Source organism: Eleutherodactylus coqui, chromosome 7, assembly GCF_035609145.1.
Source record: "Eleutherodactylus coqui strain aEleCoq1 chromosome 7, aEleCoq1.hap1, whole genome shotgun sequence".
Classification (NCBI taxonomy): Eukaryota; Metazoa; Chordata; class Amphibia; order Anura; family Eleutherodactylidae; genus Eleutherodactylus; species Eleutherodactylus coqui.
The window spans coordinates 89,614,497-89,642,369 of NC_089843.1; the positions used below are offsets into that span (position 1 = coordinate 89,614,497).

The window sequence follows — 27,873 nt, forward strand, 5'->3', positions numbered from 1 at the left end:
GATGCTGTTCAGTCCCTTGCCTTGTAAAGCAGCCGGGCTGTAGTGAATGGACTTGTTTTCTCACATCAGAAGTCAGCATGCTGAGGGGTCTGGAGAGATACTAAATGCCAAAAGGGGTAACATTTCTCCTTAGGGAGAGGACCTAGTAGGTGTGAGGAGACTTATAAGGCCAAGCATGCTCTTCTGGGAAATTTATGCAAATAGGCAGCAGGAACAATATCTCTACGGCGCCACCCACTACAGGGAAGCATTCCTGCAAGTCAGTGTCAGACCTTTTCAGAAGCCTTGTAACAATGACTGAGAATACTGCTACAAGGCTGTGAAAAGGTCTGACATAAGGATCACAAAAGAGGTGGACTGAGGCCAGGCAGAGGGTTCAGCAACTGGTGCGTTCTGTGAAATATCGGCCTGTCAACTGCCTCTCTAAAGCCATACTTGTACTGACGAGGTACTGTACTCGTATTTTAAAGGGTTCTCAGGTCCAGAAAACTAATTTACATTGATTATATCAGGGCACTGTGAGCAGAGTCCCACATTCAGGGCCATCAAACAATTACCCGCAGCACACGGTGGCTACAAAGGAAGTCTTTCTTTGGAGGACCAAACATATGCATCACAGCCAGCGATTTCAAAGAGTTCTGTGTAGTGCTTCATTTCCCCTGTAGAGGTGCTAGAGAGCAATGAAACCTGCTTTTAGCTTTCCCTGCACACTACAGATGATCACTGTGGATATCAGGGCTCTTTGCCATAGACACTGACTGCCCGCATGAGAGCTGCGCACATAACATGCTTCTATAGAAATGCTCTAGAAGCGTTCACATGGGCGATCGTTAGATACGACATTGGAAACTGGCATGTCAGTTCCAAGGTGCGCACAAAGCTAGGACTTGTCCTATCTTTGCTGCATGCTTTCTATACACTCCTACAGGAGCTGGAAAGCACGCACCACGCACCTTGGTCCATCTGAATGGGCTACTTCAAATAGCTTGAATTAGCCCGTTCACACGATTTTTAGAGCAGTGTAGCCATGGGCTATGCATGCAGCTACGCTGCGGGCTGACAGCGCTTGTGTGAAACAGCCCTTAGCATTGGGATATCCTTCTATCCACTTGTTTTAGGTGACACCGTAACAAAAAGCCATAAATAGTTTACAACCGGACAACCCCTTTAATTATTCTGCGCAGGATACAAATTTTGACTTCATGAAAAAACATTGACAGAAAATACTCCCATCACTTAGTAAATATGGTCTGAGATCCTACATCAGGCTACATTCTGGGAATTTCTCCGATTTCATGGAATATCAGCAGAACAGAGCAGCGGTGTGTTCAAGAACGGACATAACCCTGGGAAAGCGTGCGATGGGTCAGGACAAACCTCCACTGATAAGATCCGTGCATTCCCAAGAGCAAAGAACTACATTTTACTCTCTGTTCAGTTCTAGGAATTAACATCAGTCCGATGGATTATATAAATTAGCATAACCAGACTGCAGGCACATGACACCCGCTGACAAGCAGACTGTCGCCGCTCTCTAAGGGCAGCATAAGGTAGTGAAAGCACACCGATTACACGGATATGCCTACTGTGTAAAGCTGGGCAATAGTCTTTGAGAAACTTGCCTTTTATCCATAGCAGCCAATGCATAGGAGGACTACTAAAAATAGTCCTGGATATTCATGAGCTGCAGGCTAGCTACACCCACCCGGCCCTCCAGCCAGTGATTGACAGTTCTCTGCTTATTACTGCGTACAGCGAGAGCTGCCAACTATTGGCTGGTGGACCCGCTTATTACTGCGCACAGCGAGAGCTGCCAACCATTGGCTGGAGGACGGGGTGGGTGTGGTTAAGCCTGCAGCTAATGAATATGCAGGAAGGACTACATTCTGTGTCTGGCTGCTCCTAATTAAAGGCAAGTTTCTCCAAAACTACTGCACAGATCCACACTACAGAAATAGAACTGTAATTAGTGCAACTGGCGCTACCTAATTTGGTCAAAAAAAAAAAAAAAAAAAAGCCTATGGAAGCCGTCCGGATCCGCAGCTGAATTCCCGTTCTCCGGCGCGGTAGAGCAGGAGTACAGAAAAATAAAAAAAAGAGTGCCCGGCGCATGCATGGCACGCTGCCGCTGTGTCAAACACATTTGCCGGGCCGAAGAAAGAAGATCCGGCTGCGACGGAGGGCAGATCCACAGCATTCGGACAGGTGAGTAAATTCTTATTTTTAGGCCTCATGTGCACGGGAAAGGAGGGACCTGCTGCAGGATGCTGCATGAAGTATCCGCGGCGGGCCTGATTTTCCCCGTGGACATGAGGCCTAAGTGTAGCAGAACGTTAAAAAAAAGCAAAAACACACACACACACACACACACACACACACACACACACACACACACACACACACACACACACACACACTTCCGGCATCTTTGATATGTATATAAGGGTACTTTTACACGTTGCGGAATTGATGCCAGTTTTTGACGCAGCTCTGCATCAGATTTCACCCTTTCATTCAAAGTCTGCTGTGAATCCGTATTAAAAGGCCCACCAACGGAGTGGATTTTCCTCTGCGGGAAATCCACACTAATTCCGTAACGTATGAATGTACCCCAAGAATGTTTTATGCACCATTTCCAATTCATATGTTGACGGCATGTACTATATAAGTGGACTGGGCACAGAACGCAGCAAGTGTTTACCCGCCTTCCGGAATCTCCCCGATAGCCCTCTACAACAGCTGAGAAGCATGTGTATGGTAGATACAATCTCATTAAAGTCAAGGATACAAGCAGTGGGTAATTCAGTCTGCATCGAGCACTTCAGACATTATGTTACACGCTGGGGCAACACAGTCATCGTATTTGACCAATAAAACAACCAATTTCTAATAAAATAACCTATTCGTCAAAAAAAGTTGATCATCTCAACTTTGAAGAAATGTTGATTAAAACTGATTATAAAGTGGTAACAGTCTGATCTGCTAATCAAGGCGTGGGGTGGGGGAGGGATGTATAAATTATCCGTTTTATGCGACAAAACATCTGCTGCCGTTTCTAAGTAAATTTATGTGACAGAATCTTCATTAGTAAAACTCACAGAAACAGATGTACTGCTTTACCATCCCAATGTATTATCACAAAGACTAAATGCAGCGATTTGAGTGGATTTGGTAAACTTAGGGTCATTTTATACAGAATGGCTGACCAGCAGTTAAGCCCCTAACAGTTATTCCAATCGTTATCGCTCGTTAGCCTTCACATTGCAAGCTTAACATTCCCAGGACCTTTAATCGTTCCTCATAGGACATGATTTGCAGACCGCTCACCATCTTTTCAACTATTCTCTGAACTTGCTCCAGTTTATGTCTTTTTTAAAGTGGGGTGCCCAGAACTGGACACAGTATTCCAGATGAGGTCTGACTAAGGAAGAGTAGAGAGGGGATAATTACCTCACGTGATCTAGAATCTATGCTTCTTATAATACATCCCAGAATTCTGCGCCTTTTTGGCTGCTGCATCACATTGTTGACTCATGTTCAGTTTATAACCTATTAGTATACCCAAGTCTTTTTCACATGTGCTGCTGGTTAGCCCAATTCCTCCCATTCTGTATGTGCCGCCTTCATTTTTCTTGCCCAGATGTAAGACTTTGCATTTCTCCTTGTAAGGGCTCCCACACACTTGCGTTTTTGTAACGCTGTGTTTTTTGTTAACGCGATTGTCAATGGGACTTTCTAATGTTAAAAACGCAACGGAATTTGCGTTTTTGGTGCATTGCGTTGCGTTTTTAACATTAGAAAGTCCTATTGACAATCGCGTTAACAAAAAACGCAGCGTTACAAAAACGCAAGTGTGTGGAAGCCCTTAAATACCACTCCGTTAGTCGCCACCCACTGTGCAAGCTTTTCTAGATCTTTTTGAATACGCTTTCTCTCTTCCCTAGTGTTAGCTATCCCTCCTAGCTTTGTGTCATCAGCAAATTTGATCAGTTTCCCATCCATTCCCACCTCCAGATCATTTATAAAATTATAGAACAACACTGGGTGATAGTTCACATAGAAATGTAAAACATGGAACGATATTGATGCCCAATAAATATTTGCCTGTCTACACAGGCTGCCCAAGTGCGAATGAACTGGTGATGACGTCACCAGCTCATTCGCTCGGGCGAACAAGAATCGTGAAGTTCTCACTAGCTGTAAAAGGAGCATTAGGCTGAGAACACAATCAGACTGACTGCAATCTTTTTGTCTTCTGGTCACCAACATAGTCCTTACCCTTCTAAGCTCAATCACATGAACTGTTAATATCAGTGTTGCTTTGTGCTCCATCTACATCCCAGCAAGAATAGCAGAGAGTATAAAGAGTCTACAACACTGTCAAAACCAGAAATCTGATGGACCCCATCACAAGTCCTGGGGATCGGTCAGGATTCATTGAGATCCATCATATAAGTCATGGCTCTGTTAAATAGGTTATGCCAAGATTGTTGAGGTCCAACCACTGGGAGTCCGAGTCCTTCTGTACAAAAGCATGCGCTCTGCCACCCTGTTCATTTCTTTGGGACCATCGAAGAGAAACACAGTACAACGTACAGACAGACATTTCCGCTGTTGTAAAATGTATAATGGAACGGCCATCGACATAATACATCGGCTGCTCGAGTCCAGGTTTCCGGTTCACAGAGGAGAATACGGAGTTGGGGACTTACCGCTGACACCCACAACCCCTAAAAATGGCCTACGGACATAAGGTGTCTGAATGAGACAACCCGTTAAAAGGGGTATGCCCATCTCAACTTTTCCCAGCCAAGATGGGAAAACGATGCTATAGTTGCCGGCCACCTGTGGCAAACTACGTAGACAGCCCAGCGCCATTTCTGTAGCTCCCAATGAAGTGAATGGGAGCTAAGGAAACAGTTTAGCACAGCGCACTACGACATTTCTGTAACTCGGGGAGTGACAGTGTCGTGTGCTCTGCTACACGGTTTCCGTAGCTCTCATTCATGTCACTAACAGCTATGCAAACAGCGCTGGGCTGAAGCACTCGTCCATTATCAAAGGTGGTCGGAAACGAAGAGTGGTTTTCCCAACTTGGCCTTGAAAAGCAGAGATGGGAATACCCCTTATCTTGTTAACCCCTTTTCACCACGGCTGCCATACTTCTACTTAAATCCGCACCAATCTTATTTGTGGTCTGTAGGGAAATTGGTTTTCCTGCACTAAATACAAATCCTTGACATAGAAAGTCAACATTTTTGCAAGTGTGCAGTAAAAGTGAAGATGTGCTCAGGATTTAAATTCGACACGCTGAACTCTTCTACTAAATTGCTTTTCAAGACTCAATGGGAAGTAACCTTGAGCTCGATGAGAACTCCTAAGACTCTGCCGCTGGTATGGAGGAAGACCTGCGTCATCCAATTCATTCTGCAATTCGACTCACGCCGACATATCATTGCTATGTTGTCTGGCAGCATTACAAGCTGAAGGCTTGTAGTCTGGTGAAGTAGACATGACAGAACATGTCAACTATAGCTTGGGGTCACAATAGGGATGACACAAGAGTCCAGAAGCCAACTGGTCGACACTAGGGTCCTGTGCAATCTTAAAGGGTCACATCCTAAAGTTGGTAGCTATCATCCCAATAGTCACACAGGTAGGTCTAAAAGTGCAATTTTACAGAGCTGAAGATCTGTTTCTGGAAATATTCTACTAGATTTCTCTAATCGCTTCCTCTGCTTGCTGTCATTTACTAAAACCCTTCACTCTTTACCTTTATTGGATCTGTTCTGGTTATGTGATAACATACAGGTGCAAGGCTCGGTACAAGACACAGTTCTGATAACAATGTAATCAGCAGGGCGCCGGTATGTCCATCACATGACCAGGATAGAAATTCATCCATTTTTATTCCTCACGGTTTTTGTCTTTATAACGGAAACCATGAATTCTGTCACTCTTCTATCATAGCGATGGGGAAAAAAAGGTGAACATAGCTGGTTTTACATGTAACGTATCTGGCTATGATCTGATGGATAATGTCCAATCATAAGTATTATCTTTGTATGTAAAATTAGGGAGAGTAAGATAAGCGTTACAATACCGCTTATCTCCAAAGGTTGGACTCCAATCTATTAACTAGGCATCGAAAACCGTACAACGAGACAGCATTACAAAATATAACATTCTTAAAATGGACCACGGATTTTTGGATAATTAGGTGTAGATTAAAATACTAAAAACTTAACAAGTGTTATAAAGAAAAGAAAAAAAAAAGTAATGTGTCAAAATCTGACTTTTTATGGGACACGACATTAACAATATTTGGGTGTCATTCACCATACATCGCTCTGACACATTATGGAGATTCTAAAAACCTTTCAAATATTGTATTGTCCCCTATTGACTGCAAAAGGGGCATAAAGCAAGAACCTCCTGTGTTAACTGTGTACTTGCTGAACTAATGGAGAACCTATAGAGCAGCTGTGCAGCATTTATAGAGTTAAACGGAGTGCAAGAAGAACACCGATGACTGCAAGACAATAGATAACTATTCGGCGCTCTCTTGCAGTCTACGTGTACGGCGCTTGACAACCTGCCTGTCTCCACACGCAGAGGACTACGCTGGAGGGTATGAAGACTAAGGACAAGGTGTCTCTATGGTATCCATAACCCAACTTTCTCTCATCGTCTGCAATAAATGACAACACAGCAACCAGGCAAAGACATGTTAAACAACCCGTTCCAACTTGTCTGTGCTCCCAACGCCGGCGAGGATGGAAAGTGCTCCATCACCTAGCACCCGTGACAGATGCACTCACCACTACTGAAATGAGTGTAGTCACAAGCCAGAATGATAGGATGTTAAGGAGCTACTTGAAAAATGCAGATGTAGCAGAGCTGAGCGTTTGATACTTTATTAGAATGCGCTGACAGTCATTTCACATCGGACCGCAGATAAAACTTGCCGAATGTCCTGGAGTGCCATCATGTGCACCGCAGAACAAATTCAGCTCTGCTACATCACTTCATTCTAAATAAAATGCATTCCATTTTAAATAATAATTTTAAAAAAAGTAGAAATGAGGGTCTTACCTCCATCGGAGACGGTGGCGGCCTGCGGAGAAGAAGAGAAAGACATGAGTGTATACAGAATCGCATTACAACCCTGAAAAATTAAAACCTGTTATAAATCAATCAAAAGTTTTGATACATATTAAAAGAAAAATCACAAAAATCGGGAATATCTGTCAAGTCCACAATGCAAAAATGTATTCTGATACAGTTCTGGTTCAACACATCCATCTGAATTGCAGCTTTGCTCCACCCTCTGACCAGAAACAAGCGAGCGACTGACTCCTCCTCGGGTAATCAGAATTTCAGTCCTATCAGTCACACGCAGTTCAAAGAAGAAGAAGAAAAATGCTGCTTTTGCATAAAAACACTAATCAGAGCTGGGATAAAAATACTCTCGGATCATTTGCATAAGCAGATATTCTGTAGAAGGAACGGTCCTACGCTAGAATACAAAGTAACACCCAACTTTACTGGAAGTGGGGGAACAAGGATTGGAGAGAACGGGTCTATCTGGCCACACATGCTTGGAAGTCTACAGTACACACTTACAGGGGAGATACACTTTAACATGATATAGAACCCTGCATTACTGATCACATACTCATTTTAGCTAGATCACAGTCTTCTTCTCCATTCACATCCAAAGCTGCATTAAAAAAAAAAAAAAAAAAAAAATCACTGCAGCTTCCCATTGCTAGAACGCAGTGTAGGAGCTCAGATAACACCAGGGGCGGAACTTTAGAGGATGCAGGGGATGCGGTTGCACCCGGGCCCAGGAGCCTTAGGGGGCCCATAAGGCCTCTCTTCTCCATATAGGGAGCCCAGTACTATGAATAAAGCATTATAGTTGGGGGCCCTGTTACAGGTTTTGCATTGGGCCCCGGGAGCTTCATCTATAAACAACTGACAGTTTGCAATAAATGGAGGTAGGTGGCCGAAAAACAAAATAAAAACAAAAGTCACAAGCGCGCTCCGCTTACATTCTCTTCATGACCATCACTCCAGTGTTAAAGCACAGGAGCCATAGTTGATGGGACGGCTGTCGGGCACTTTATGTGCCCAACAGTTGTCCCCGTGTAAAACTACTTTAAGCGCCATCCCATGCTGTATTTTCAGCCATTCCTGCATAGAAGTGTTGCTTTCATAGTGTAATAGTACCATATGCGCAGACAATACAATGGCCGCAGGACTCTGTGTGCCGTCATATGGGCTCCGTTCATGCATCAATGCCATGTGAATAGACCCGATATTAGAAAGGGTAGCAAAGGGTTAAAAAAAAAAAAAAAAGCTGCTTTCTTCCAGATACAGCGCCACACCTATACATGGGTTGTGTTTGGTATTGTAGCTCAACTCCATTAAAGTCAATAGGACTGAGCTGCACTACCACACACAACCTGTGGACAAGCTTGGCACTGGCGTTCATATATTACAAAGGAGCCATGTTTTTTCATATCTGGACAAACCGTTTAAAAAATACTCATGATGCCGACAACGGTGACTTCCTCAGGAATGACATTTGACGGGTCCTGGTCAGCCCTTAGAAGTGACCACTTTAAACATGAGGTGTTCTATGCGCGTTCCATTAGCCATATTACCCTGACCCCAGGTCTACTTCTACAGATGACAAAAGAGGTCTTAATAAAAAAGTCACAATTAAATAGATAAAGCCGGGCTCCTATTCTGCATCGACCATTCAAGTAGCCTGCAGCCCCCCCACGGTCTGTCAATACAGTATAAAGACACGCACTCTCACAAGTCACTGAGCGCTCCTTTCTGACTACTTGTCGCGCTCATTATCTGATCGATATAATTGGAGGCGTGATCATTATGATGCCATTACACAAGTGTCGTTAACATTCGTATAATGGCGCTAATATCGGACCGCACATGCACTTGTAGGAGCAGCCTGACAATAATCCGGAAACACGTGAGGGGCACGCATGTAATCATGCTCTTACGGGACCATATACATTGATCAGCCATAACACTGAAACCACTGACAAGTGAAACTAACAGAATGGATTATCGTGTGACAATGGCGTCTGTCAACAGCGGGATATATTAGGCTCCAAGTGTCAGTTTTTGAAACGGATGTCTTTCGGAGCCAGGAAAAATTGGCGAGCGGAAGGACTTTAACAAGGGTCGAATTGTGATGCCAAGATGCCTGGGTCGGAGCGTCTCCAGAACTAGGCTCGTGGAGTGTTCCATTATGTAGTGGCTAGTACCCTCCGAACAGCGATCCAACGATGGACAACCAGTCAACTGGTGACAGGGTCATGGGCACCCAATACTTACCGATGACTAGCCCATTCAGTCCGATCCCCGAGGTACAGTAGGACAAATTGAAAAAGGTAATGTCGAACCCCCTCGGAGGTCTTGTGGAGTCCAAGCAGTTTTGGCGGCATGATGGGAACCTACACAATATTGGGCAGATGGTTTTAACGTAATGACTGATTGATGTAAATAAATTACCACACAACAACCAGACAAACGCCACCATTTTGGGAGGGGGAGGAGGGCCGATGACACGTCAGGTTACTTATGTTCTATTGTGTAGGTATTCCCCCTCATGAGGCCAATGGAGCACCTACATGTCCATAATATAGCCCATGGGTGCGTCCCTAAAAGGTCCGCACGCACAGCTTTGCTTGTTTAATGCAGCGAGGTTGATTGTGCCAGCCCGTCGGCTGTTTACCCAAGAATATTCCCAGACGATATCACTTCAGGAAGTCAGGTGAAAAGAAGACTATAATGGTGATTAATCTTAGCTATAGGACTACATGACAAGCGGAGCTACACGAGACCCGGATGAGGCTTGTTGCACAATCCCGGTTACATGTATGAACAGAATACGGCTAGGGGTGCACAACTACTTTAGTCGCACACAGCTAAATGCTAATGAATGTAGTCACGTTGAAATAAAGCAGTTTGGGATTTTGGGCGACTGCATTAAGCTGCAAGCTCCAGACTACTGCAATATTGACACGCGAGTGTCATTGTCCATTGACTGCTAGGCATTGCAGGTGGCCACCAAAATCTTATTAAATCACCCAGTCTGGCTGAGAGACAGAACAATACACGCTACAGACGCTTATCAAAAGTTGCAGAAAATCAAATCAATGTTTCGTCGGTGAGGGTCTGACTAGTGGGACCCCCACAGTGAGGGGGCCGCAAGATTTCAGGGTTTATTGTTCGGATGATCATTGTGGTTCCCAAGGTTTCTACACCTTCCAACATTAAGTGCCTTAACATCTGTCAAATGAAGAAACTTCTTCTTTCCATTTAATCAAAGCTGCTATAAGTAAAGAACCTTTTACACAGTTCGAATATTGGATAAGAACATTCGTTTGTCCTTTTACGCGGCCCAACAATCGGGCAAACGATTAGCCAACAAACGAGCAAACCCTTGTTCATCAGCTAATTATATCTTTCATGTGAGCATAAAAAACGCACACTGGTCGGTTGCATGTCCCCTCACGTAAATGGGAGATGTGCAGCCATCCAGTGATGGCGGTATAGCGAAACAAATCGGTCATCCCCGTACCGCAGATCATCTGCCCGTGTGAACAATATCATCCAGCATTGACCAACGTGCTCATTGTTGGATGGATCACGGACCCTTTAAAAAGAATCTTGGGATCCTCTCAGATGAGCAGATTCTCGTTTGAACGAGCGAGGGACGTCCCCGGTAACTCGTTTGCACTCGTGAAACCTGTTTTGACAGCCAAATGCATCATTGGCGCATCGGTTTACCATTCGGTTTAGGCAGCAATTGTTCAGACCTTATACGTGCTTATACAAGGACTGAACCATTCTCGTTTGAATGAGCCAAATATGATTTTTAGTCCTGCAGAAACTGAATGATGAAGGGAAGCGAATGATTCTCCTTCGTTGTTCAGTCGTTGGCTCTCATTTAGACTGAACGATTATCGTACACTTTCGCTCGTTTGAACAATTTTTTGAAGAAAATCGTTCCGTTTAGGCGCAGCTTAATGGTAAAAAGTAGTATTTTGTGGAAGGTAGACACCTTAAAGAGAAAGTCTGTCCCTTTTACCCCACGATGTGCACAAACAAGTGGTGTGCCTCTGGTATATTGGGGTAGATACAAGGCCAGAGAACCGTAGGGCACATGGGCATCTTATCTGGACGGGCCTTTGCCAGTGTTGTTTGAGGACTCCATTGTGTTACCAGCTTAACAAACCTATCGCAAGCTCAAGGAGTCCCGTCTTTTAAGACGGCAGTGGATAACGTGATATGCCTCAACAATCACCACCGAGTATATAGACAAATGTATAGATGAAGGAGACTTTGAAGACTATCCAAATGTGATAAGACCATAAAACAGAGCTGAAAACAAAAGAAAAAAGGCAAAAAAGAAAAAAGGGAGGAGAACTAGAACAGACCTTCAAGTCCCCTGCATAGTCATAGCATTCTGGCCACAGGACAAGTTCCTGAAAACCCATTATGTCAAGTACAAGTTAGTGTCGGACTGTCCAGTACATAGTAACATAGTACAAGCGAGCAGACAAGAAGGCCAAGAGAATTCTTCTAGCTACACATATAGTAGACGGAGGTGGGAGGTCATTATAGGCTGTGTGCCACAACTACGGCGCACGATAATTAGTTAAAATTTGTGCTTCAGTTGTTACTTTTCCGCCGCAGTGAGGAATGTGGTTGTTGGGGCCGGACGCATCTACTATAATCCACAGCACAAACTGGTGCAAATCCACAGCAGGCACAGGTTTCAATTTCTGATGCACCAAATAATTGGACTTTTCCAGGAAAATGCTATTGGTGACCTATTCGCAGGATAGGTAAATCAATATTTTATCTGCTGGGGTTCGCCATTCGGAATCCAGGCCGTTCAGGCGTCCGCTATCAGTGCCACAATGCACAGGGGGTACGCAGTGGAAGTTGCAGCTCCGACCTGTTTAGTGGCTCGCACTTATAATTGCAGGTGCAGCTCTCATTAAAATCAATGGGAGCTACGCCTGCAGTTACAAGCACCGACCACTACACAGGGGTCAGAGCAGCAGCTTCCACTTCCATACCTCTGTGTGCAGCAGCGCTGACCGCAAGCACCTGATCAGCTAATCAGCAGACCCCAGCCAATCAGCTATTGACCTATCCTGGGGATAGGTCATTAATAACACTTACCTGGAAAAAAACTTTTAGGGGGGCATGCACATCTTAACACTACGGCATCTTTCTCCATTTTATTTAAAATTAAAGGGCTTTGGGGAGGGGCTCAAAAAAAAAAAAAAATTCTAAAGCCATGGAATGTTGTCTTAAAGCGACCCTCCAGGCCTGGAGAAACAAAGATGGCTGCACTGGCTTCTCAGACTACCTAATGCACACTGTACATTAGTATGCATCGGTAGTCTAAGACACTACATGCTGCTCTGACTGGCCAGCACTCGTCACATGGACAGCACTGGCCAATCAAAGCAAGTGTAGTGTCTAAGGCTGATGATGCATAACTAATGTACAGTGTGCAGCAGGCAGTCAGAAAAGCTGGTGCGGCCATCTTTGTTTCTGCAGACCCAGAGGGTCACTTTAAAATAGCCCTCCAGCGCAGGAGCCCCAGTCACCACCATGCCAAACTCAGAAGATGCTAGTACGGTAGCTGTTACATGCCACTTATTATGCACAAGACCTCTCAGCCAATCACAGGCTTCGGTAGTCACGTGGCATACAGACAGAACAAAGTTTAACACTATATATTCCAAAACTAGAGCAATATTTTTTTTACTTTGTGATTACTTAAAAGCTATAGAACCCTTTTCCAAAGCTTACTTCTACATCAAGGTGTAGATCAAGTTTTAAGTCAGACTCACTTTTGTTAGTGCGAGAGTACGGGTGAGCCGTCAAAAACGTCTCGTCCTGTTTGCTCATGCCTACATAGTCAGGAAGCCAGATTAATTGTGCAATTATCAAACGTTAAGACGCATGATTCACAGCTTACAGTAGTATACTAACCAAAAAGACATCACACCATCTGTAAATGATCATGACTCACAGAAGCCTTGGCAGACGGAGCGCAAGCCTGGCATCTACACGCCATCCTGCAGAAGGATCGCAGTTACTAAAGCCATACACGTTACTGTCTGCCGAACCTCCTGCTGACCATCTAATATGTATGGGGGGCCACCAGACCCCCCCAGTTAGGAGATGTTGGGAGGAGAGAAAGATTGGGCAGTTGGATTTGAACGTACCCAATTCTTTTGTTCTCAAGGGGGATAAGTCGTCATCAGAGTTGTCTGGCAGCGGCTTACCCCCCACACTTACCATGCAGAATACATATATGCTCTGTTGAAGCAAGTGTGCATGTGAACAGGAGAGGGATGGGCTGACAGCTATCTTACATGTATGGTTCACTTAACCCCTTCACTGGCGAGTTTATTACCACCATGTCAGCGCAGCAAGTCCCAGAGATTTTCCGAAGTGGCACACGTGTACAGTGGCACAATAACTGTGTGTCCTGGCCAGCATTTCAGCACTAGAGCTGTCCACGGAAATCTTCCAGGGTTTAACTGCATGGTCAGTGCAGCAAGCCCTGGAAAATTTCCAGGTGTGCCACTAAAGGGGTTAATAGGTAGAGGGAAGACCAAAAGGTGTAGCTCTAGGGAATGCAAAGCTGTGGTCCCCCCAGGCCCTCAAGCCTATGGAAAGGCAAAAAGGCGACTGCCTGCCCTATAAGATGATACCAACATCCTAATTGGCACATACCCTGTTTCCTGGAAAATAGGACCTAGCATGATTGTCTAGGATTTTTGAGGATACAAAATGATTTTTCGGGATTTTTGAGAATGCTTGAAATATAGGCCCCATTCCAAAATTAAGCCTTGCTTACACATTAAAAAAAAAGTCAACTTAAATAGTGTCTAGGCGGCTATACATGTAAAAAAGTTAAATCTTTTTGAGCAAAAGTTAATATAAGACACTGTTTTATTTTCAGAGAAGCAGGGTAGTAAGCAATCTGCTACAGACTTTGCATCGGGGTGGAGGGGCCCAAATGACACCACTGGATAATACTCTCCATGAATTAGGTGGTAGCGCATGCTGGGCACTGCCATTTTCTGGCACCAATCTATGCATGTATTTGTGACATCTCAGACATTTCATATGTCATTAAAGTGCCGTGCCCTATAGCTTCTAGCTATGAGATCTCCAGATAACAAGTCACCAATACTACATACCTGAATACAACTTTAATGAGCAATTGAGGTTTGTCACCCAGCTTTCTTCCAGCCCTGAAGAGAATCTATTCCTATCTCTTCATTGTTAGCCACAGCAAAATCCACAACACAATTCAGTCTTGCAGCTGCGCTTGTAGATTAGTGTCATTAATATTCATTACCCAATTGATAAGTATTGCTGGCGAAATCTACAACGTGTGAAAAATGGCACCCGGCTTTCTGAATAGTGAAGCTAGACAAAACCCTTTGTGGAAATGGTAATGGTCACCCTACTGGTAGTCTTCCAATTTTCCCCAGACATGGACATACCAAAGAAATTTCTGAATAGTGTTTTTGACCATCTCCGTCTTCCCTTCTTGACCCCATGACCGATGCAATTCATCTTCTGGCAAGAATCCCATAGACAGGCCCCATTATGCGGCGATGGCTTCTCACAGTAGGCTCCCATGAATGGTGTGCTCTGTACTAATGATGTGGCTCAGGGGCCGGCAGCATTTATCTGCCCCACTCTTGTTATTGTGTTTTGCTTTAGAGGATCAAACACATAATTAGCTTCTCCGACGTGTCACCGGCATGTTGGGCCATTTGTCACCGCAGGTGTGACCATCCCTTCCTCCACAATACTGTAACAGCAGGGTTGGATTCCTGGGACCCTCAGAGGGTCATAGACCCATTTGGCTGTTTTTAGTAGGCATTTGTTGGTTGGCTAGTAAATGTAATGACTATTGCACACCGATGTAACTACTTATAGGTGTTTTATGTGGGGCAGTCAACTGGACAGGAAGCTCAACCATACAAGAGCTATTGGGGCCAGCAAAAGCCACACTCCGAACGTGAGGCAAATCTAACGAGGGCCGAAGAGAGAAAAATAATGTCAAGATCGAAAAAAAAATTTTCAAAAGGTGGAGCCGTCAAAAAAAAGAGGGTCAGATATACTATGTGGGCAACTTGTGCAGCTCCAAAAGGTTCAAGTAGACAGAGGGTCCATTGTCCCCTTAAAAGCAGTTTCCTGCCTGCATGTATTGCGCCATTTACATGTAAAATTTGAGTGATAATCGTACAGTGTAAATAGAAAAATTGCTCACTATTCGTTCACTTGTCGAAAAAAGGAATCGCTGGCTTCCAGTTCCGTGTAAACGCTCCCCGCTCACATAGGTGGTGAAGCCCTGAGCGAGACACCCGCGATCCAGCGATAAGTCTTTTAGTGTAAACGCTCTGCACGGGCGCTAACGTTAGCGGTCATGCAATCATTAAACGACTGTTGACCCGAGTGAAAGGTCTGTAAGCGCCCTCTTACACTGAACGGTTGTTGCGTGTAGAAGCGTCCAGTCATCCCAGTGATAATCGCTTCTACAGTTTTACAAGGAGCGATCATCTATGAACGGAGGCGGAGCGGGCTGCAGATCACTTCCGGGCCGCCCACCCATATATGTAGGACTGCCTGTTTACACCAGCCGATTGTTGTTTGATTCTTATGCCTGCACGAGCCGAACGATAAACTAGAAGTGAATGAATTATCGTTAGTCGTTCAGATCATGCAGGCTTCAGATTATTGTTCAGATTATGTGATCTGAATGATCATTCCGTGTGGAAGGGCCCTTAAGGGACTGCGCTAGTTAATTTTAATGCTCAGTTAGTAATGGATTTTAAGTGTTTTGTATGGTTATTGGATAAAATTACTATTGTCTATCTGGTGCCAGATTTCCATCTTCTGTCTCTGTACACCTATTTAGAGGGCAGGTTGTAAGTATTTCTGGCTGGGCTACAGTAGGGGGGTCCGTAGGGGGAGACCGTGCAGTTCTCAGGACACGTGCAGAACTATTGTTTTACCAGAGGTTGGACTGGAGATCATGGATTTCCAGCACAGTTCACTGATGTACATCCTTTACACACCATGATACTCATAGCACAGTGGCTCAGCGGTTAGCACTGCAGCGCTGGGGGTCTGGGTTCAAATCCCACCAAGAACAACATCTGCATGGAATTTGAATGCGCTCCCCATGGAGAATCACAGGTGCAACTTGCTGTCACCTGTGTAAATACAGCCTGATACATAGTTGCAGCACAATTAGGGCAGAGTGTAGAGTCTGTGCAAGGAGTCTGTACAGTCATAAAAACTGTGTGTCACAATACAGGCTGCATTGTATGTGGAGATATACAGTCTGATGGAGCATGCCACAATAGTTTTTTTTTCTGCTGGACTCGTATGAAATCTAACAAAATAAAAAATTTTTTTTAAAAGACGAAAAAGCCCCCAAAAGTAATTAGAGGGCTCATGCACCTCCCTAGCAGTATTACATCGCTGTAGAAGGCTGTGTGCATCAGCCCCGATGTTACTCAACTTTATGGGAAAAGCTATTATTACATAACTATTACATATATAAAGTCTAAAAGACGCTAAATGAAAACCTCTACCACACGCATTATAACCAACAGTAAGCAACATCAGAGAAACTGAATATACACATCAGGGAATCACTATATATGTGACACTTATCGAGTCCCCCTTCCCCATACACACAGGCAGACTCATCAATGAAATAGTCGCCCCTCACCTTATCGTCAAAGATATTAAACGTTTGTTTCCTCCAAAATCCCTTCTTCAGTCGCGGCATGTTAGACTAGAGTTTCTCCGGGGTACTGCCATAACGAAGAAGCAGGAAGGCCGGCCAGGACATGTGTACTGCCTCTACACGCATGGAATTCTGCTGAGCTATTACTCACTGCTTTGGCAACTGGGGATTGCAACCCTCCCTATCTGGTAAGACACAGCCGTTCCCTTGAGATGTGTATATACAGGTAGGAGCAGATAATTGGACAAATATAGAATATGTTCTTACATAAACCCAATGAATCTTACAGATGAGCCGGACAAAGTGGTCTATAACATTATACCCAGCACTCCACATAGGTAATAAAGTGTTAATGGATAGACAAATATAAATACAACTATAATGACCCATTTAGACACAATGATTAATCGCTCAAAAACTGTCTTTTGATGATGTAAATGCACGGCCATCGTGCACCGTTCGTTCATCGCTCACTTCTAGCCAGCTAGAAATGAGCGATGAGCCTCATCAGCGCCGCCCGCTGAAATCTCAGCAGGCAGTGCTGATACTATTCTTTCAGCTGGTATCCCAATGGCAGTTCTCAGCAGGACACCAGCTGAAAGTGTCAAGAACAATGCAGCTGTTTGCATATACAAAACAACTGCATTGTTCTCAGAGCTATCACAGCGGTATCCTGCTCCGCCTGCATTAACTCTTTAGTAGATAATTAGCTAACTGTTGCTTGAGCAAATTTTGAGTAATCATCGTTCCATGTAAATGGGCCTTTAGCTTTAAGACAGGAGAAAGAAATCAGTCAGCAGGTGAACAATGGTGCTTCTGGCCAAGAACAGCACAAATAGAGCCAATGGTTGGCAATTGGGTAAAAGAGTTCAAATGAGACTTCAACTGACATGTCTATTCATGTTTATGGCCAGCTTAAAAGGATTGTCCAGTTCTAAATTATTGATGGTCTATCCGCAGAATAGGCCATCAATATTAAATCAGTAGAGGTCAGCCGCCTGGGATCCCCACCAATCAGCTGTTCACCACGCCAATGTGCTTTTTCTACAGGAAGCAGACAGTTCTGTTCCCCCTGCCGTGGGCAGGCTTGGTACTGCAGGCAAAGTTCCCATTGAAGTGAATGGGCAGATGACCTCTACCATGCACAAAGCACACTAGCCCAGAGAACAGCTGGTCAGAGGAGGTCCTGGCTTGCCAACCCTCACTGATCTACTATTATTGGCCTAAAGTGAGGATAGGCTATCAATAGTCTGCAACTGAACAACCCCTTTACGATATAGGTTTGCTGTCAGTGAATGAGAACTGACAGCCAACATAGGTTGCTTTTACATCTGCATCAAGGGTTTTGTTTTCCTGCTCCATTATGGGAGAACGAAAGGGGAATCCTCTGGCTGAATGGATACTTCTATTGACGAAAATGGACAGCGCCGAACAGACGCCATTGCCTATAATTGGGTCCATTTGGTTTCTGCTCAGCTGTCCAGCATTTTAACTTTTGCGTCCGTTATTTTGTGCTGGATCTGCAAGGTAACCTCTAAATGGGGATCCCACATAGAGGTGAAAGCAGCCTTACAAACCTAGTTGTGCTCTCAGCTAAGTATTGATTTTTTTCCCTAAAGATAAGACCCCATTAAGCCTCCCATCTTCAGCCATACTACTCCCATTTGCTGATTAGACTCAACTTTGCATTGAAATCAGAGGAGACACCCCCAGCAACTACACCATAGTAGGGGGTCCCAATCCTTCCCTCTTCTACAACACCATTATTTTATTTTTTTTGCATTACAAAAACGTATAATATCCCTTTAAATTTTACTAATCTGTCTATCTACGCTGGCCAAAAACTAAAAGAATTCCCATCCATCTGACTGCTGTTGCAACAGTTTTCTACCATGGGGATGCTACTCACCACTAGTAAGTCAACTAATCTCTCTAAACATCACAAAAACACAAAATACAACTTCTGCTTATAAAATAGCCAGTGTGATAACAAAACAGACATTTATTTAGCTAAAATGACATTTTTCTGCTGAAAATAAATATTCTTAAAAGTCATTAGGGGTCTCCAATCCTCCTAGCTTGTTGTCCACTGTCTGCTGTCTCGTGCGTTACTGGAAGTGGAACAATGACTGAACGGAGAGTAGAGGCGGAAGATAAATCATCTTGCTTCTTGAAGTCTTTGAGAACAGAGGGGAGGGGAGAAAAGGAGAGAGACCTGCTACTGGAGCTCATGGAGAGTTATCTGCTGCTATTTACTCACATCTACACTGCTCAGCAATGCTGTACACTGTCCTACATGATGTAATATATATCTGTATGTATTACAGTTACAGAACGGAATCTGCAATTCCCTGCGTATAGAATACAGGACGGCAGTCAGGCTCCTTCTGCCAGCTTTGAGAGAACTGAGAATCAAGTCATATAAATGGCAGAGATGTTACTCTTCATGTACACACAATTGCACAAGGCAGCTTTTTCTGAATCAAGTTAGGTTTGCTTTAAAAGAAAAAGAAATAAAGAAAAAGAACCCAATAACCCAAACCACAGTACACAATCCAAGGCAGGACCTCCTCGAGTTATTCTGGAAGATTACTACAAGCAGGAATTGTTCCTCCAGCACCCTACAGTCATTCATTGTCTTTGAGCATTGTGCTAATTAAACGGCAGTTTGGCCCCATGCTGTTTTCACCAAAACAAGACAAAAACAAGACCTGCTCATTACACAATACTATTAGCATAGACAAACAGTCATGGATTTGCTCAGTGTGGATAATCATATACCAAGGGGATCTGGACAGTCCCTTGTCAGATAACCCGCAGGAACAAGACACTGGATCTGATCAGATGGCTCTGCTGGCGAGCAAACATGTGATGAAAAATGCAAGTAAACATCATGGGAAGCCATATATCATATAATATGGGGTCAGATCAGACCACTCAAGTACTCCCAAAAATTGGCATTTCTTTCTTCCAGCCTGAGGGGAGTCTAATGCAAGGGATGAACAGTAAAGCTGGCCACCAACATAGCTAATCATCATCAACCCCGATTACCCCATTATCATGTATGTTATCTCAATGGACCTGGGGGAAAGATAAGTAACTGCCAAACACCACTTGTATTTTTCTAGGAAGAAACAAATTAGCATTTTGGAAACACCAGCAATAGGGGGTATCTTTAGGGCAATGCTTCATAGGCAAAATATAGAGAGAAAAACCAAACAACTCTCTCCTCCAGAAGGATCTGTCTCTCTAGTGCCACCTATAGGTGGCCACCAACAGCCAATGACCCACCCTCCAAGCTACATTCATAGACTTGTTGCAGAAATCCACACACACGCTGGCACAGATTTTCAGCTGTAGAAGTTTCTGCAAAATAAATCAATTAGGATCATTCACCCAACCGCGATTTTTGCATGGATTACGCGAGCAACGCACGGCCGTGTGACACACTGTGAATGGAACCAATGAAAGTACATGGACTTTCATTGATCCATTCTAGAGATGAGCAAGCACACTCGGATAAGTCAGTAACTCAGCAACTCGAGCGAGCCTCGCTCTTCTCGAGTAACTGCATTCTTGCCCGAGTGTGCTCGGGGGAGAGGGGAGATATATTTCTCTCACTCTCTCCCCCGCTACCCCCCCCCCCCCCCCGAGCATGCTCGGACAAGAATGCAGTTACTCAAGAAGAGCGAGGCTCGCTCGAGTAACTGACTTATCCGAGCGTGCTCGCTCATCTCTATCCATTCACATTAGCGAGTAAATCTGCACAAGAAAAAGATTGCAGCATACTGTATTTCACCACGTATCACACAGCGTGAGCCCGTCTCTATTCATAGTAAATCAGGCATTCCTTCATACATGACCTGTAGGAAAGCTATTTTTAGAGATGAGCGAGCAGGCTCGGATAGAGCAGTTACTTGAGCGAGCATCGCTCTTCTCGAGTAACTGTTAACTGGTCCGAGCGTGCTCCAGGGGGCGGCGGGGGAAGAGAGCTCTCTAACTCTCACCGCCGCGAGCACGCTCGGACCAGTTAACAGTTACTCGAGAAGAGCGATGCTCGCTCAAGTAACTGCTGTATCCGAACGTGCTTGCTCATCTCTAGCTATTTTGCCAATCTATGGGGAAACAGAAGGAGGAGAGTATGAAAAATCCATCATTTAAGAGTCTGAGAACACAACGTCAATAGATCTCATAACTGATCATTTATAGAATCTGCTAACAGAAAGCCAATTCCATGATCAACTTTAAGCGGTTGTCCCAAGAAGACAAACCCTGGTTATATGAAGAGATAGTGCAGGGTCCAAACACAGACCTCTCCCTTTATAAGCCAGGAAGGCTCTGTGCCTCTGTGATACATGAGCTGGCATGTAATACCTCGCTAATTGGCTAGCCACAGCAAAATCAGCTGGGAGTTCAAGTGATCAGCCGATCACCCCAGGGGCAGCATTCTGAATGGGGCTGTCACTGATGGGGTGGTCCCTTTAAGGCCAAAGTGACAATTTGACGTGCTCTATCGTATGTCATAATACTGGTTCTCAAGTACCCCCAAGCAGGTCATGATTTCAGGATATCCCATAGAAAGAACACCTGTGGTAATTTCTGATAATTACATCACCTTTGCAATACTCAAGGAAATTCTGAAAACATGACCTGTTTGAGGAACTCGGGGAATGGAGCTGAGGAAAACTGGTCCGTCCCGCAGCCCTTCCACAATGAGCATTGTGGAAGGGTAGCGGGACCTGCATCATCACCTAGTGACAGCAAGGGGAAATTTGTACTGCACATGTGTGCCGGCGGCACATAATAATAATGATCTTTATTGGTATAGTGCCAACCTATTTTGCAGCGCTTTCAAGCACAGAAGAAAAGAAGAAAACGCACGATTATGAAGCCAATATGATTTTTTCACTCCTGCGATGCAGCAGCGCTGGTCCCATTGAAAACAGTGGCGAATGTGGCGATCCCCTGCCGCAGCTGTGACGGGGATGGAGGGTAGCCCCCCAGTGATGCCAGGCGGTTTTCAAATGAAAACATCATGCATCCAGGGGTTACCACATGTCCTCAATGGGGCCGGCAGCAGCGCCGACTCCAATGAAAACAATGGGAGCAGATTGCGATCTCCTGCCACCGCGGCGATGAAAGGAACCCCTGCAGGGATGCGAGGTGGTTTCCTTGTGAAAACGCCTCACATCCAGGGGTTTTCAGAAGTACTGCGAGGGCGATATTGGGCCATGAATCACAGCCTGATACCGCCCTCGCCAGTTTGCAGGACCCCTAAAACCGCACAAAAATACAACTCATCATTTACAAAATAGATCTATTTACATGCGTGTAATCTTTCTCTTACAGAACATCCTATTTTTGGGTGATTCTTGCTTAAGAATCACCCATTTATTCCCATGGAAGCACAGAAAGAAAATGAAGACTAATTAGCATGCAGATATGCTTTCCATGCGAGTGCATCATTTGATATTACAGCTTCTGTTCCCATCACAGCTCGAAATTTTTGAACTTGCCCATTAGCAAGTTTTTGGTTTGCGGGAAGAAAGTACCTAAAAGAAACCGACGCAAACACAGGAAGAACATACAGACTCCATGCAGAGGTGGTCCTTAGTCACATTTGAACCTATGACCCCAGCATTGCAAGGTAACAGTGCTAACCACTGAGCCACCATGCTTCTTACTGGTAGAGTCGCCCCCCGACGGTCAGCCACATGTGGTCACCCGAACCGTGTCGTTCCAGCTTAAGTAACATTATGGAATGTCATGGCCCTTTTAGACAGAAAGAGAACCTCACGATTCTTGTTTTCCCGAGCCGGTTGACGTCATCACCAGCTCGTTCTCGTTCAGGCCACTATTTTAGGCCGCAGGATTCTCGCCGAGAACTGCGCAGTTCCTGTTCACGTATCGGTCAGTGTTTCACATTTGTATGTGAAATACGAAATATTCCGTGTTTAAACTCCCCTACAAGTGAATGAGGCGGCGGTGGTTTTTACGCCGGATGAAACTGAACGATGAACGAGAACATCACGATTATCGTTTGTCGTTGGCTCGTTTTTCTACTGAACGCTTATCGATGACTTTTGTTAATTTGATTGATTTTGTGAACTATAAACGTTCCGCCTAAACGTGCCATAAAGAGCAGCGGTAAATAATCTGCTAATTAGATGATTAACAAATCTATTGTCTTCCCGTCAGTGAATTACAGGGCTGTGTACAAGTAGCAGGACACATGGCTCCACATCCCCACCTCATACCTCAGCCATTACTTTTAATCCTATAAGCATGTCAGACATTCTGCATAAAGGGAAATAAATAAGACATTAAGGCCGCCTTCCCACAGGAAAGGCCGCAGCGTTTACAGAACAAACATCGCGAAGGGGATTAAAAAATCACCTTCACGCTGGCGTATATTATGGGGCTGGACTGTATGGATTTAGAATACAGCGCCGGTACTACGCTACTTTCCCATAACATACCTCCAATTGTAAACAGGGTTATTTTCTCACCTACTCAAAAGGATCCGCGAGACAATATATCCTGTGGAGGCATTGGACCAGATGGATCCCAAAATTGGCCATGGACATTATGGGCCTAAAAAAAATGAATCTCTATGTGCCTCGGGCTTTACATTTTTGCTTTTGTGTATTATAGAGGTGTAATATTAAGTTGTGTCCACTGACATATTAGAAAGTACACTAGAAGGAAGTATGGGGCAGATTTACTAACACAGTCTACTAATCCGTAGTGCAAACTACATGCAGACCATGTTAAGATGATTGTCAAGTGCTATTTACACGGGACAAACAAACAGAAATGCTCAATAATCATTACATGTAAATGCAAAAAAAAAAAAGTTTATTCTTAGTTTACTTTTCACCAGCTTAAAAATCGTGGCTGGAGAATTGCAGCAAAACGTAGCAATCAAAATTGCAGTGTTTTGCCGACGCCGTGTGCTAGAGCGGACTTTGTAAACAACAACATTTTGCAGCAAATTTGGCGCACAATGTCACCTTTAGATCACGCACTCTTTTGACGAAGCCACAGCCATTTTTCAGACACAGCAAGAAAAATAAATAAAGTGTCCAAAACACACTATAAATGTGGTACAAAGCTGGTAATCAGTTCTGATACAATTTACCCCCCAAAACTGGTGAAATTTCAATAGTATATCTGCGCCAAAGTGTTTATACGCTGACGTGCATATGGTAAGAAGGATGGTAGACTAAATAGAATGAAGCACACGCACGCAGCATAATTTATGGTGGTGAACTCTCAGAAGACCCCATTAGCGTGAATAGGTTGGGGGGGGGGGGGGGGGTGAGCAGAGTTTTTCCACGTCGATGATCTGCCGTGCATACGCGTATATCCACGCAGAAAAAAATAAGAAAATAAAAACTGCATCCACAATCGCCTGCAGGCATTTAAAAATAATGTTCAGATGTCGTGGACATGAGATATCATTGAATCCAGTCTAGACAATGCTCTGTGAGCTAGACAGCCTGAACTCTAGACTGATACATTGCAGCAAACTAGCAGAGAGTTGTGCAGCTGATGTGTTTAGCTCACAGAGCATTGTCTAGACCGTATACAGCTGTATCCAGCTGAGGCCAGGACTACTTATGTACAGCTTCACTGCCGCTGTATGTGACCAAATACCTACATTTACTAAGCAGTTTACACGAGCTTTTAGTAGTAACTGTGCCAAAACAGTCACAAATGATGACGTGCAGCACACCTGTATAAGACTTGCAACTTTTCTTGTCAGTTAGCAAATCTGAAGAGTTAGGCTGCCTGTCCACGGGCGTTTTCGAATTGCGTTCCCCATGGCGATAATCCGGCCGCAGGTAACGAAGTGCATGCTTTCCATAGCGAAAGCGCAGCCCTGCTGTCCACAAGCGGAGAATCATAACGATTCTCCTCTCGCGGGCGGCAAATTGCAGCATGTTGCGATTTGCCGTGATTCTCCACGGTGAGCCTGTCAGAAAGGCTCAGTGTGGAGAACAGTCAGCTGTCTTCTGCTCCCCAGCGGTGGCTCCCGCAGCGGATATCACTATGTCCATGGACAGGCAGCCTGACCCGAAAAAGGAGCCATATTATGTACTTTACCTGAAAATGACACATTTTAGAGCAACTCTACCTATACTCACAGCGGCCAGATTTGATCATCTTATTGTTGAGAGTTCTAGCCGCACCAATTTTATTAAAACTCATGCACTTTTTAATAGACTTGGAGCCCATTCCTCGGTCTTCATTTCTCTGCCCAATGGAAATGTTCATAAAAGTGGCCCAAAGTTTATAGGAAAGCGTTAGAGCTTTCCATCTATACACCAATGAAGAACGAGGCAGGTGCACAGTTTGCACCTCAGGCAACTGGCGTCGGATTGCAGACAGACACCGGTCCAATTTACATGGACAGAGTTCACAGCTTGCATTAACATCATGTATTTTTGTTAGCCATTAAAAGCTATCATATCTACAAGATTACTTGGTTTCTCTTACTAAGGACAATCACACTTTGCTCCGCTTGCTAACACAGTACCAAACCTTTTTTTTTTTTTTTTTTAAGAGTTCACAGACATTCACTAGGACGTCCTATTTGGCCCTATTTAAATAGCAGTATTTTATGCATTTCAGCTATGCAACCTAGATCATGAGGCTAGTCACACAGGCAAGCATACACAGGGACGGGTGCTATTCCGGTCCACATCATGGATGAGACTGGGACATGCGATGTCCACTATCCCTGCAGATCGGACAAGTGTTTGCGTGCCGTGTGATGCAACTCGCACCCGAGCACAACTCACATACAGCCGCCTGAATGAGGCCTAAGTTGACATGTTGCGGATTTAGGCAGTGTTTATGCTTATGGAAACGTGATCAGTAGAGGCCACCGGAAGTGCCGAGCGCACAAAGACTTCAGAGGCGAGGGGAGCGCAGAATCTCCTGAAGTCAGCCGCGGAAGCACAACAAATTTCGAGCGAAAACCTGCGCTGTTTTGGATGCCGGAATGCTGTGGAATTTGCGGCAGAGTCTCCCACTTGGACATTTCTGCTAGGCGTAAACATACCCCACGGATCCAGATCACAGGTCACGCTACACCGATGATTTTTTTTGCTAAATGACTTTTTTTCCGAATCTCATAACTTGCTTGTACTGTAATATGCTGTGTATTGGCACACACAGATCCGCACGTATAGGCCACACGTCAACCTACCCTAAGGTCACCCTCACACAGGCGCTTTTTACCGTGGCGTTTTGAACGCCACAGTATGTGTGATAGAACGCTCCCACTGATTCCAATGGGGTCTCGCAGACCCGCGCTTGAACTCGCCGTTTTCTAACGCCACGATTTTTGAGCGCTGTCTGCTGTGGTTTGCCACATTTTCAAGCTTTTTTACGCACCTCTTCACAATAACATAGCAGCGTTTTCCCAGCGCTGCGTGAGGGAGTGCCTCCTACACAGCCACATTGTAATAAACACCGCGGGCTTTACGGTCTGTTTCTGGGACTTCATTTACAAGTCCTAAAGAAAAGTCTGTAGGAAATGCTAGATAAAAATATAATAACTGGAGCGAAGAGGGAACGAAGAAAATCTGCCAATCCAAAAAAAAAAAAACTATGCAGAATCTTTAATTATTCCCAATAGTTGTTAAAGGGAAGGTGCCATCAGAAAACAGATCACATTTTTGTATGAAACATAATGTTTAAGAATTTTTTGACGATTTTGCTTTTAAATGTCGGCCACAATCTATAGTTTAAAAAAATTCTAAATCCTGCATTTTTCACACTGCCCACAGAGCCCAAGGCTAACTTCACACGGGCGAGTCTGATATCGCGCTATGAATCCAGCTCACCAATACGCGATATTCCCGCGTATGTAAGGTGTTTTTAGATCACAAGCCCCTCGCATCACTTCATGGAGTTTCGCCCATTGTTTTCGAGACATTACCTTGTCATCCATAGGAGGAGGAATTCCCCTTCTCAGGGTCATCTTCATCAGACATGCAATCCGGAGGTCAGTCATTGTGGAGGATCCAAGGAGACGGCTGCTGGTCCGCTCAGACCAGGCACTCATGGGCCTGGGTGTCAGGGAGATGGTACGCCCAGTAGGGTAAAGGCACTGCCCCGGGGGACAAGTAAAAAGTGCGCGGCCCCAGCTATGAGGTTCGGCAGTCTGCAGCCTTGGCGTGTTTCCACAGGTTTGTGATCCTACGACTGAGCGAACACCTGGGATTCTCCATATATAAGCTGCTCAGTCCAGTCATGGGGAAAGCATGCCAAGTGTCACAACGTGAGGACACGGACAAGTCTGGTGGCAGAGTCATGTCAGTAAATGCTTTCTACTTACTGACGGACACTTACAGCATGTGCTGTCAGAAAGTACAAGCTAAACCCAGGGAACACCAATAACCAGAGTCTGACCCATTACCTCATGGGGCACACTCACAGGGCATGCTCATGTAGACACTATGTCCAAAGCCACAAGAGCTCGCCATCAAGTTCTGAACGGAGGTTTATAGCCTGTGGTAAAACTACAACTTCCAGCATACCCCTACAGCTGCAACCCATCAGGGCATGCTGGGAGTAGTAGTTTCACTCTAGAACTTTGTCTGAACTGCGATGCCCGCTGAAACGATAAGGCTGAGTTCACACAGGGCGGATTGGCCGCGCGGAATTTCGCCGCGGCAAATCCGCCCGCGGCCGCTAATTTTGGGATTAGCCAGCCATGTGGACGAGATTTCTCAGAAATCTCGTCCACACGGGACGGCCAATCCGCTGCGGTAAGTCCGGCTGAAACCGGGGCTGCTGTCTTTGCAGAGTCCGCACAAAAATAGAGTGTGGTGCGCATTTAAATCCGCTCGCGAAAAATTGCAATCTCTATCCGCACATGTGAGCGGACATGTGAACATTCAATTTTTTTCAATGGGTGCGGAATACCGCGGTTTGTCTGTGCAGGTGACGATCACAGATTCCGCAATGCAAATCCGGTCGTGTGCAGTCGCCCCATAATGGAAAGCGTT

At 44.8% G+C, this 27,873-nt stretch overlaps 1 protein-coding gene across 4 annotated transcripts in view; it reads right to left on the reverse strand.

The window, feature by feature from the left end:
- RGS12 (regulator of G protein signaling 12) overlaps positions 1-27,873 on the reverse strand; it is a 182,972-nt gene that overhangs the window by 65,554 nt on the left and 89,545 nt on the right. For 2 of the 4 annotated variants that reach the window (XM_066573347.1, XM_066573350.1), the window contains one exon: positions 7,096-7,117. In XM_066573347.1, the coding sequence (XP_066429444.1) occupies positions 7,096-7,117 (22 nt within the window). Of the gene's footprint in view, positions 1-7,095; positions 7,118-16,831; positions 16,977-26,801; positions 26,922-27,873 lie in introns of those variants that run through there. The other 2 variants (XM_066573349.1, XM_066573351.1) reach the window with 2 other exon arrangements.